This window comes from Erinaceus europaeus, chromosome 10 (assembly GCF_950295315.1).
Source record: "Erinaceus europaeus chromosome 10, mEriEur2.1, whole genome shotgun sequence".
NCBI lineage: Eukaryota > Metazoa > Chordata > Mammalia > Eulipotyphla > Erinaceidae > Erinaceus > Erinaceus europaeus.
The window spans coordinates 119,550,750-119,564,177 of record NC_080171.1 but is presented as its reverse complement, the minus strand read 5'-3'; the positions used below and the strand labels follow the sequence as shown (position 1 = coordinate 119,564,177).

The 13,428-nt window shown below is 36.6% G+C and overlaps 1 protein-coding gene across 8 annotated transcripts in view; it reads left to right on the top strand.

Annotated features, from left to right (window-relative positions):
* Nucleotides 1-13,428, top strand: part of PTPRM (protein tyrosine phosphatase receptor type M) — a 770,521-nt gene that overhangs the window by 477,216 nt on the left and 279,877 nt on the right. For 5 of the 8 annotated variants that reach the window (XM_060200699.1, XM_060200695.1, XM_060200697.1 and 2 more), the window contains exons 12-14: nucleotides 699-972; nucleotides 2,619-2,655; nucleotides 9,121-9,195. In XM_060200699.1, the coding sequence (XP_060056682.1) occupies nucleotides 699-972; nucleotides 2,619-2,655; nucleotides 9,121-9,195 (386 nt within the window). The remainder of the gene's footprint in view (nucleotides 1-698; nucleotides 973-2,618; nucleotides 2,656-9,120; nucleotides 9,196-13,428) is intronic. The other 3 variants (XM_007517155.3, XM_060200700.1, XM_060200698.1) reach the window with 1 other exon arrangement.

The window sequence follows — 13,428 nt, the reverse complement described above, 5'->3', positions numbered from 1 at the left end:
TTCCCTTCCCTTCCCTTCCCTTCCCTTCTCCTTCCCTTCCCTTCCCTTCTCCTTCCCTTCTCCTTCCCTTCTCCTTCCCTTCTCCTTCCCTTCCCTTCCCTTCCCTTCCCTTCCCTTCCCTTCCCTTCCCTTCCCTTCCCTTCCCTTCCCTTCCCTTCCCTTCCCTTCCCTTCCCTTCTCCTTCCCTTCTCCTTCTCCTTCTCCTTCCCTTCCCTTCCCTTCCCTTCCCTTCCCTTCCCTTCCCTTCCCTTCCCTTCCCTTCCCTTCTCCTTCCCTTCTCCTTCCCTTCTCCTTCCCTTCTCCTTCCCTTCTCCTTCCCTTCTCCTTCCCTTCTCCTTCCCTTCCCCTCCCTTCTCTCCCCTCCCCTCCCCTCCCCTTCCTTCCCTTCCCTTCCTTTCCTTCCCCCCCCCCATAAAAACAGAGAAATTTACAAGGAAAGGGGAGATAGAGAGGGAGATAATAAGACAGATACATGCAGACCGTGACCATTTATGAAGTGTCTCATCTGCATGTGGGGAGTAGGGGCTCAAACCCTGGTCCCTGCACTTAGTACTGTGAGCACTTAACCAGTTGTGCCACTACCCCCTCCCCCCAAACATGTTCTTTACTTCTGAATATCCTTGACTTCATTCAACTTAAAACAGAGTGAATCAACTCAGTTATAAAACATCACTAATGCTACTTTTTTTTTTTAACAGTGTCTACCAAATAGTTGTTGAGGAAGAACGCCCTCGGAGAACTAAAAAGACAACAGAAATTCTAAAGTGCTACCCAGTCCCGATTCACTTTCAGAATGCTTCAGTGCTGAACTCACAGTACTACTTTGCTGCAGAATTCCCAGCAAACAGCCTCCAAGCTGCTCAGCCATTTACTATTGGTGATAATAAGACTTACAGTGGATACTGGAACACACCCCTTCTCCCTCATAAGAGCTACAGAATTTATTTCCAAGCTGCTAGTAGAGCCAATGGGGTAAGTTTTATAGTAGCTTTTTTTTTTTTACTTAGGGTATTTAGGAATATTAATGTGAACATAGTCAGAATAATGAGGTTTGTAGGGAGAAGTAAAACCCTACTTTTATATGTTTTTTACTTGCAATAAATGTGTCTTTCCCCTTTTTAAAAAATATTATTGTCGCCTAGGGAAATTTACAAAACAAAATAAATATATTCATATTTGTTTATATAGGGAACGAATAGTATCAACATAATGCCTCTTAGCCTAATTTTACTTATTCCCAAAAGTTGGATAGTGATTCTGTGCAGCTTCTGACGTACAGCACAGCACACACATTCGGCTCACTCACGACTCTGTGAGCCACGTCTGCGGGCAGCATCTCATCTCCATTCTTTCAGCTTCCCAACACTTTGTGCTTCCTAGAACTGAGCCAAAATAAGGTGGCTTTTTATTTTTTGCTTTCCCTTAAGAGTAAACTAGTTTAGAGGAGTCAGGCAGTAGCGCAGTGGGTTAAGTGCACATGGCACAAAGCGCAAGCACCAGTGTAAGAATCCCGGTTCGAGCCCCCGGCTCCCCACCTGCAGGGGAGTTGCTTCACAGGCGGTGAAGCAGGTCTGCAGTTGTCTGTCTTTCTCTCCCCCTGTCTGTCTCCCCCTCCTCTCTCCATTTCTTTCTGTCCTATCTAGCAATGAAAACATCAATAACAACAAAATAAAGGGCAACAAAAGGGAAAATAAATTTTTAAAAAAAAGAGTAAACTATTTTAGAAAGATGAGATTTAAAAAAAATCATCATTGAAGGGCCAGACAGTGTTGCATTTGGTTAAGTGAACACATTCCATTGTTCAAGGACCTAGGTTCAAGCTTCTGGTCCCCACCTGCAGGGGGTAAGCTTCACAAGTAGTAAAGCAGGTGTTTCTCATTTGGTCTATCCCTCATTTGGTCAGCCTCCTCTCAATTTCTCTCTGTCCATCTAAGAAGTAAGTAAAAAAGAGATTACCATTGAGTTTATAATTGTTTCCCCTTTTCTGTTCAGACCAACCCAGAACTCTGATAAAAATAAACAAACAAACTAATCTTTTTCCCTCGAGGTGTTGGATATTGAGCCTGGGGCACCAAGTAGGCAAAAGTCATGCACTCTGCCACTGAGCTCTATCTCTGGCCCCAAGGTGCTTATTAGCCTTACAGTCTTTGTTAGTCATATGCGGTTATGTTAGTCTCTTATTTTAGACTGAGACTTTTAAGACCTCCTTCACAAGATGAAAAGCTTTTCAGCTACCCTCCAACGGTGGTTTTCTTCATCCTTAACATGGGTTCTGTGCCATCCTTGTTGTCTTGACTTTTGCCAGTGAGAAGGGAAAAAAATCTGGACCAGAGTTCTCAGGAATATTTGCACAGAGTTAAAGCGTCTAGAGAAAGAAATCTGGTCCAGACATTTTGTGTTCAACTCCTTGTTCACCATCTGTTCTAGAAATGGCCAACATCTGTGATAGAGAGCCAGAAAAATATATCTATGAGTAGTGCCAGGAGTAATCATTATGTAATTAATACTACACAAATAATAGAGACATCACCCTTTTTATCATTTAAACAGACAGACATATTTTGATTTGCTTGAAAGCATTAATAGTGATTTTTTTTTCTTATCTTTATTTGACACAGGAAACCAAAATAGACTGTGTCCGAGTGGCCACAAAAGGTAGGTTGAATTTGTAGGATGCTCCGGTGTTTTCCATGTCCTTTCAAATTTCATATTGGTATTTCAGAATGTTAACTCAGTAACAAATAAGTGTGTGTCTGTGTGTGTGTGTGTGTGTTGCATATGCTTATATTAGGACTTTATGTCAGTTGACAGTTGATTGTAGTCCATGTACTTTTTAAAATGAGTCATATTGCTCTCTTTTAAGAAGTTCCTAACAGTTCTTTTTTATAATTTTTATAAATTGTTATGTGATGTTATTATATGTTTTTTTCAACCATCCTGCCTAACATGGTAATAGTATGTCTAGTGAATGTTCATGTGCAAGGTAGTAAAACAATGCCTGCTACTTCTAGACAATCAGCCAAGTTACTAGAGTAGGATAAATTGGAGTCTACATGGCTACTTGACTTCTTTCATTATGTACCTCTTTGAAGTAGCCAGATGATGTCAGCATGCATCTTGTTTCCCAGGCCTAGCCAGCATTCTGAAAAATCGTGATGCACTAGTAGATGTAATAGTGGCCAAGACAAACCACTGCTAAGCCCCCATCTAAAGTGTTCCCAAGCAGAAAGTGAAGGTGTGTACCTGTGACATGCATTAATGTCAACTTGTCAGTTCTGCAATGTGAGTTTCCACCAGCACAGGCTGAAATGTATGAGAAAGTATTTTGAGAAATGTAAAATGTACATTAAAATCAGGCATTATCAATGAACACTTATTTCTAACTTCATTTCCAGACCACTAGACTATCCATGAGCTTGATGAAGTTCTGTGTAATTTAATTTAGAAATTATGACAAGAAAGGCTCATTAAGTATATCTGAAAATATTTCATTAAAATTTGATGAGTTCAGTTAGTTAAAAAGTATCTTGTTTTTGTTGTTTGATTTTTATTTTTTTTAGGTAACATAGTTTGACTGTATAACGGACATCGTTTATATTTTCAAAATTCTCACTGAATTACTATAAGAAGTCATATGACCTTTTTGTGTAGTTAGTGCAATAATAAACATTACTTATTTTCATGTGAAATACTATATTTTTATTTTATTATCTTGTGAATTCACAGTTGTATTTGTTTCTTTGATTAAAAATCATTCAGTTATTATCATATTAATTTGATCAAGAGCTTTTATTTATAAAAAGTCAATATAAAATGAAATCATAGATAGCAATGTGTTTTATAACGTCTACCACACTATCAGTAACATTTCATGAAGCCCTTCAATCATATCTCCATGTTCACAAATCCCCAGGTCACCATCTTTACTCACATTTATTTTTGCCCTGTTGAATTATATGTACCCTTAAGGCCTAGCAAGGTAAATCACATTCAGAAGTCTATCATTTATAATGCCTTATGTTTACCATCAATGGTGACATTTTTTAAAAAATTACCTTCATATGTATGCTCTCATTTATGTCTTCAAAATTACTATTGTGAAGGAGGCAGATGTTATTGTTATTTTTAAGATACATAAAATGTATCCTTTTGGAAATTAATTGATTCATTAATGTTACTCAGCTAATAATCAGTGGGTCTAGACTTGACTCCAAGCCTTTGAGATAGAAATCCTGCTTCTAGGATTTCTCGAAAATTGTGGCATTCAGCAGAATGTTTGGACAATAAGAGCATCGTAGGAAGTGTCTGTCCTCTTCTTCCTTAGAACAGTGACATTGCCCAGTTTAGTCTGAACACAGAAATATCTATCAGCTATTCATTACCTAGTTAAATAATTATATAAATGACACACCAGTAAATATGGAGGTCTAACATTTGCTGTTTCCACAATACATTGAATTAGATGTTGATTTGGATCATTTTATTCCATCAACAAGATTTAATCATATTGTAATTTCTCTTTCAATTCACTGAAGGACAATTAGGCAATCAGATGACCTGATTAACTAAATATTCCCCCACTCATTTTCAGAGTCATTTGTAAACATTTACACAGCAACAAATTCTATCCAAATATCCTCTTTGGGGAATAGAAGAAAATAAACCTTAGTGTTCATTCCACAGCATTGTCATCTCTATTCAAGAAAACCATAATATAGCAAGAAACATTGGAAGATACTCTCCAGTTAGGAAAAACTGCATTGGTTGATGCTATTTTATTTTATAATGTACAGATTCAGCAACCTTCCTTTACAGCATAGTGTATTGTTTCAGCACCACTGTTGTCAGGTAAATTTTCCTAATGAAAGCCATTTCTACAATACAAGAAAAAGCCATTCCACCCTCACTGCTTAGTCTGAACAGAAAAATGGGCAGTACCAATAACTTTACTAGTACCATATAATTTTTAATTTTGCAAAACTCTGCTAAGTTGCTGACAAAATAAATAAATAATTTTAAAAGGGGGAAAAAAAGGATGTTCACAATTTAAGAGTTCAAACATCCTGACCGGTTGGGCACATATTTCTACTAATTTGATTACTGAATTGAATCTCTACTGTTCTCATGGGAAAACGTATGACAGGTGTCCAGACAGAGAAAGGATGGAAGTGGATTCATTGTCACAAAGAATAGATTTGCGATCTCAAGTACTTCTCTTAAAGATTTCCTTCATTCTACATGACAGTTTAATGTTTCAATCATTTTAATCATGTTCTAGTTGTATATCTTGACCCTAACTAGGTTAAATATGAATCCTCATAAAGATTAGACTCAGGAAAAAGCCCACAGTGTTTTTCCTATCTTTTTATATGTGGGGGACTGCTTTTTTTTTGTCTATATGTTTTTTTAATTTATATTATTATTATCTAGATGTTACCATAGGTGTGTGGTTATGTTTAGATGTGTGTGTGTAGGCAAACTCTTATTCTTTCTTGAAGTACAAGATATATATATATTTGCAGTAATAGACTGTGATATTTGGGTATAATATCCCCAGTTGAAAGGATATTTTTTTAATCCTAGAATGCAGTAGCTAGAACAACTCTTACCTATCCTTAACCTTTCCTATTTTTTTTTAATCATAGTCATGTGTTTTTTTTGTAGTTGGATTCTTTTCAAAGCCACTCAATGCAACTGTGATTTTTATGCGTGTCTTGAACTTTAACCACTTTGTGGCAGCCCTATAGTACCTGGTAGGACTGGAACTCTTGATGATGGTTTCAGAAGGCTGTTGATCTTCAATTTTTAAATGACAGGACACAATTAAAAATCAAACCTGTCTTGTTAATAAATTTCTTGTGTTAAATTAGAAATCATTCTAGTTGATACAAGTTTAAACTGTATAATGTCAACTAGACTTCTATAAAATAGCTCTTTTCATAGTATGGTGCAAGTTATATTTCTCCCTAACAATATATTCACAATAAGCTTTTTTTTTTGTTTTCCATTTATTTTTAAAAAATTAATTTGAGTGCCTACTATGTGTTAGCCATAGCGTAATCTGTGTAACTCTCAAGTTCAGATACATAAATATATCACCTATCAATTGTTGAGAGTTTTGAGTTCATAAAAGGTTTGTTCCTTTGTTTTTATATATGGCATGAGTATTATATTTGCTAACTTGTTCCTTCTCCTGCTATGATTTAATCAGCAACAATATAGCTAAGAATTAAAAACAAATACTGCATACAAGCACATGCTAATTTCTTCTGAAAGCATTATGGAAGCCAGCTTATAAACAAAGAGCAAAAACACAGTTCTAATGTCCTGTTAAGATAAAGGTTTTGCACAAGAAAACCCTTCCGTGATTTTAGTATTGAATTTAACATACATTCTCTAGTGGAATGTGTTTATGCTTTGCTGAAAGACCTTCAGGAACTTTTGAAGGATAGCCATTGTTACAATTTCTCCCTATATTCAGAAATTTTGAATGTTTCTTTTTTAATCACTAGGATCTTAGAGAAGTTTTTTTTCTAGACTGTTTTTCTTTTCAATGTTTTGTTCAAAGAAGTATCATCCTGTTTTATGCTACAATGGTGCAGAATGAAAGCACACTGGTAAAAGAAATGAAAAGAATGTCTCTTGAGATGCAATGCTGATTATGATTCATTTTAATTACTCATATTCAGTACATCCGAAAACAAGTGATATAGTTAGAACATTCACACATGATAATCAGCTATCATTTAGCTATCTATGGATTTAGAAATATTCAATAGGAACACAGATAATAATATTCATTGTCATTCAGCATTTTACAAAAAAAATATCCTCTTGATCTGAAATAGATTTATTAATATATGCCATGAATATATTAAGGCACCTCAGATATTCCTAAGAAAAAGATTATCCATATGTAACTTTGTTCAACCTCAGGTTTCTCAAATTTATTTGACCACAATTCACTTTTCAAGGGAAACTGGGAGTCATTCAAAATTAGGTGTGGTAAATGCTAGTTAACCAGATTCCAGAAGATTCCACTACATTCAACTAAAATAACGTGGTTGGAAGTCTGATGTGCTCCCGGACTGTTTTATTCTTACACTAATACTTTCGCACCCACAGGAGACCCTAAGTTTATCAGAGGCCAGGGCTGGAAAAGTTTACGTTATTTAATCAAATTAGGCAATAACTTCTTTTGTAGTGCTTTCTTGTTGCTATTTTAAGACAAGAGTGCAACAAGTGTGAGTCAGGCAGTCTCTTGTCACTCAGGTCTGTCATGTCAGCCAAGAAAGGCTGTTGTCAATATGCAGGAAAATAAAAGAGAGGTGACTGTGTTTCAACAAATCTTTCTTGGTAAAAACAGGAAGTAGGCTAGCTGACCCCTTTTTTTTTTAATTTAAGAAAGGAGACATTAATACCTCTTTTTAAAAAGATAAATTTTAGCATAGTCAAGTCTTTCCTTATAACTAAAAGTATCAGTCGCAATACTCTGCAAGGCAGAACACAGTGGTCATATAAAAATCATTCTTGCTAATTTAATGTATATTTTCCATGGGGCTTAGAACTTCAGTCTGCCTTCCTTAAAGTTGTGAATGCCTGGCTGTTTAACTTAGCTATTTACAAGCAATATTTCATCCATATTGTTTATCTGCTGGGATATTGTACAGATGCTCCATTTTTCCATAAGACGACTGATTTTCTCAAGAACACAGTAGGTCAGATTTGCCTTTATATCATGGAAAGTCAGGCAGGAATACTGGTGGAAGAACATTTGTCTATGACCAAACAAATGGCATGTATAAAACTTGGAATTACTACTAATTTTGTAGGACATCTTAGAAGTAACATCTAAGAAAAAAAAAAAGAAATAGCATTTGCAATTTTTATACCAGTATGAAAACTTGCATACTGTGTCCTATCAGAACAAAAAAAAAAAGTAAAACTATCTTTGTAATACCTTAGGAGTTCTCTGTTCTATGACTAAGCTTTAATGCATTCATCTCACTTAGCCAGACTAGAAAGTTCTCATTAATAATGTGTGAGAGACGATTATCCCGTTTTTAAACCCAGTCTCTGCAGTTGTCTGCTTACCAGGAGCATTGCTCTTTGAACAGTGCAGAGGGATATTTCAAAATATTATGCAGCAGCGGTTTTAGGATTTAATCGTCTGCAGATGGTAGATGATCTATTTCCCTCACTCACTGTCACATTTCTAACAGCACCCAGGCTGTTCCATGTAAATCAGTAATCTTTCATGTAAGCCTGCCCTTAATTTTCCAATATATTGTCTTTGAATCATTTTCCAGCTGTATCATGTTAGAACTGACTTTTAATTTTCTATTTTTTTTCAATATCTGTGTGTCATAAATGTTAACCACTTTCTGCTAAGCTCTGCAGGCAAACCAAAAAGCCTTCCTGGTCTGCTTCAAGAATCATAATCATTCTTTGGTTACATGTTAACCATGACAACAGTAGCAAAGCCAATAGTCTTATTTTTGAATGGATGCTTTTATTTTTTATTTTTTTAATTTTTTTTTAATTCTCTGAATGTTTCACAGTGAAATCTTTCAATGGGAATGCTTTCCACAAATTTAGTTACTAGAGAAAATTGTCTACATAAAAATAATATTTTTAGTAAAAGAAAATAACATTCTTAACACAGGTGATTTTAGCAAGAGAAAATATTATGACTTAAACAGCAGAATTTTAAATAATCTAACACATTTTAAAGTCTGAAGTTTAGATCATCAGAAATAGTAACGAATCTTTAGACACTCCTCTCATAACTTCTTCTAGAACTAATGTTTTTGTTTTATATTTCTCTCTCTCTCTAATTTATCCAAAATGTCAGCCAAAACTTATAACTGTGTCATAGTTAGAAATCAAGCTGCCTGACCAAAACTTAAAGAAAGAAGAACTCAAAAAAAAAAAAAAAAAAAAACAGAAAAAACCAACACCTTGCTATGTTTTCTTTTTCTTTCTCCTCTTTTTTTGTTGTGGTTGGAACAAAGTTGAGACAATGTGATGAACTGATGGAGATTCTCCTTGCTAGTCTAGCTTCAGTCTGGCTTTTTCTTCCCTCATGCATGCTGACCTGGGAATCTTCCTTTGCCATAGCTGCGATAATCGTGACTCAGCTTACAACACCTTACATTCGCATCGCCCCCGCTGCAGGCGACGACCAGCTGACAGGTCAGATGTTCAAGTATAGATGAGTCATCTTGCCCATTTCCTGCTCATTTTTCTCAGCTTTGTTTCCCCTCTACATTTCCTCCTTCGCTAAAGGCTTGCTTACAGTGTTTTAGACTCTCGGTGCAGACCTGTGCCCGCCCGCGTTAAGTGATGTGCTTGGCCTCTTCTGTGTGCACATTTCTGTCCATACATTAAGCACAATTCCACTGCATGTGTCCATTGTATGTTTGTCTGTTTGGTATGTTCCTTTCTAGCCTGTTATATAGAATGAAATTAACTGAACTTGAAGAGCAATAAACATCAAACAAGATATCAAAGTATTGATACATGAAGATATATTTCTACTTATCCATATTACTCAAAAAGATACCATGATTTGAAAGTGAGAGAAATTTATTTATCATCTTGTAGGGTCTAATTTACACGTGCATTTAGCAATTAGTATTCTCCACCAATATTTAGCATTTAGTATTCTCCACCAATATTATGAAATGAAACCCCCAAAACTATATGGGGTGACGCTATTCAAACAGTTTTTCACATGCATGCCACTGGGACAGAGCTGACTACATTTCTTATAGCTCCTTGTCTCAAAGCCAAGTGTTTCTGTAAAGCAGTGGCACATCTGCAAGTCAGCTGCACTGAATAATTTAGGGAAGTTTAAAAATGAATATCTTAGAGTTATAGAGTTGAACTGTGCTATATCTATATATCTATATCTATCTCTCTATATATATATATATATGTATATATATATATATATATGTAGATGTTTGTGTATGTATACCATGAGAAATTAACTTGTCCATTTACACTACCTCTAAATGTGCATGGACAACTGTAGGAAACTCAAGTAGGAAAATATTCCAGTAAATTATTCCAGATCAAAGGTGAGTGCTTAGAGAACCCCAGAAGGGAAACTTTTGTATTGCATCAAAAGCAAGCCAGTGTCAAGATGTCTAATCTAATTCCATAGGCAAGAATCAAATTTTGGATTTAGAAGGAACATCAATATTGTAGTTCATAGCATGCAGTACAGCTAGAATGAAATCCAAATAAACACACAGCTGCTTTCCATAAAAATTCTAGCCCAGTAATTATTGTATGTGTGAAGCTAAGGCATATGCCCTAATATTTAAGAGGACAACTAAACCTTAACTCATGATAAGAATTCATAAATGTCTAAGTTGTTCTGGAAGCTTATTGTTTGAAAAATAAAGCAACTGAGCTTCAGGAAAATTGCAGATTGGTTTACTTAAGATAAAGCAATGTAGCATAACGCTCCTCCTTTCTCTGCTGAAATTCTACATGTATTTTCAGCCCTCTGTTTCAGACATAAAAGCTATAAACTTAATATTAGAATTCTTTTTTTTCCTCTCTTGCTGTCAAGTTTCTTTTAAACATTTTTTGTACTAGCTGAAGTGATACTGTTTTAGTAACTCTTACCCTGGTTTTCTGAAGTTTTCTTCTCAAAGCAAAAGTACTTACGGGATAGTATCTTTCTCAACCTGAGCATCCCCCTCTAAAATTTTTTTCTCTCAGAACTGGCTTTTGGCATTCGTGAAGGTTATCTGTACATCTCTTTGATCATCTAGGGACCTTCAGCAAGTGTAACTACCCATTATATCTTCACATAGTATTGTCTGAAAACTATTTAAAGTCGGTTGGTCTTACTGTCATAAAGTAAGAACTCGTGGAAAACCAGATTTTTTGTAGCCCTTCCTCAGGGGGCTTTATTCAGCATGTGGTTTGCTAAGCATAAGATAACTGAAACTTTAGAATAGAGATTTCAGTCTAAACATTACATGTTTAAGAAGATAACCTCTGGACAGGGAAGTGAGTGTTTCACCCTATAGCGTGTACACTTTATTATGCACAAGGACCAGAGTTCAAGCCCTGCATCCCCACCTGCAGGGTAGATGCTTCATGAGTGAATGAGCAGTGCCGCAGGAGACATCGCTTTGTCTCTGGCTCTCAATATTCTCTGTTAAAAATGGCCACCAGGAGTCAGGTGGTAGCACAGCTGGTTAAGCGCAAGTGGTGCAAAGCGCAAGGACCAGTGTAAGGATCCTGGTTCGAGTCCCTGGCTCCCCACCTGCAGGGGAGTCGCTTCACAAGGGGTAAAGCAGGTCTATAGGTGTCTGTCTTTCTCTCCCCCCTCTGTCTTCCCCTCTTCTCTCCATTTCTCTCTGACCTATCCAAAAACAACGACATCAATAATAACTACAACAATAAACAAGGGCAACAAAAGGGAATAAATGAGTAAATATTTAAAAAGAAATGGCCACCAGGAACAGTGGAGTTATACAGGCATGAGCCCCAGCAATAACCCTGATGGCCAAAGAAGGAAAGAGGGAGGGAAGAAATAACCTTAGAAATCATCCCCCTTCCTAAGGCTTTTAAGATCTAGTGTCTGTAGTTATTTGATCTATGGATAACATAGGCATAGCTCTAGCATATGGCTACCATTTTTTAAAATTTTTTTATTTATAAAAAGGAAACATTGACTTTCTTCTTCTAGCATTTGCCCTTCTTGCTACTAAACATAGGATAAAAGGGGTACAACTTCACACAATTCCCACCACCAGAACTCCGTATCCCATCCCCTCCCCTGATAGCTTTCCTATTCTTTAACCCTCTGGGAGCATGAACCCAAGGTCATTGTGGGATGCAGAAGGTGAAAGGTATGGCTTCTGTAATTGCTTCCCTGCTGAACATGGGCGTTGACAGGTGGATCCATACTCCCAGCCTGTCTCTCTTTTTCCCTAGTGGGGAAGGGCTCTGAGGAAGTGGAGTCCAGGACACATTGGTGGGGTTATCTGTCCAGAGAAGTCTGGTGGGCTTCATGTTAGCATCTGGAACCTGGTGGCTGAAAAGAGAGTTAACATACAAAGAATAGCCACCATTTTTACAGCTCACAAGTGATCGCCATCATTTACATGGTTTAGTAGGCACGAATGGGATGGAGTGTTAGAATAAGTGTCAAAAACAAACAAACAGCAAAAACACTACTTCTGTTCTTTTTTTTTTTTAGATACAGGGTGAGAGTCAGAGAGTGAGAAAGAGATAGAGAAGGAGAGACACCTCAGCATTTCTCTGCCAAGTGAGTTATCTCCCGACCCCTCCACTTGTTCTTGCGTCAACGTTCACTGCTTATTGTAATGATGGTCTAGCTCACACAGCTGAGTTCACACTCAAAGTAATACTTCTTTCATGCTTTGCATTGGCTGCAGCTATCAGCTTTGAAAGCAACAACACTGTCTTTTGTGATTTATTAGTCAAAGTGAAAGCTTACGATTTAGTGCAATCATTTGTTTGACGTGTGAGTAGTTTGCGTGCCAGGTGAAGATCTACTAACAGAAAGTTTTGCTTTCTCTTTTTGCCCAACTTCTTGGCATTAGGTGTATTTGCATTAGTTGAACCAAAATTTGCATATGCACATGTTTTAATGAATAAAATATGTGTAGCCTGTTGGTCGACTAGCTATTTAAAAAAGCAACTCTTTCCAAACCAATCAAGGAAAAGGACAGACATTTCAAAACCTTGCTCATAGTGTTGAATTGTTTAGAAAGTAGAGAAACAGTTTTGCATATTTCACGTCTGCAATCCACTAAATACTTGTAGCTTTGTGTGCTAGATCAGTATTTCCCCTTCCAGAAGCCAACAAGTGATACCATGAGAGATAGATTGAGAAGTGCCGTAGACAATTTTTTTTGTTCATTTAATTTTAATTGTGCTTAAGTCTAGTCTCTGCAATTACTATTTTAAGTGATGTTTACACTAGTAAGCTTAGATCAAAGGGTGAGTCTAAACTGTCCTGTAGATAGTAATTTCTTCACTAAAGGGTTTTAGGAAAAAAGAGACCTCTGCAGATTAGTCTTGGAATGTAATGAATACTGGTTCCTTTTGTCTTGCTACACATGACACTTTGCTGTCTTTTTTAACACCAACAAAATCAATGGACCTGACTCCAGCACAAGGACTATTTTGGATGCAAAAGAAAGTGCTCAGTGATATTTGCTATTAAGTTCACTGTGGACACAGTGATTGCAAAGAAGGAACTCATGCTTAATAATGCCAGTGATTACAGTTTTCATTACCCTAGGGAACTTGTCCTACACTTCTCTTTCCACAGTCAACAGTATGAAATGTATTATTACAATATACTCTTATATATAGACATGGAATTAGGGGCTAGGTAGTGGAACACCTAGTTAAGTGCACACATTACAG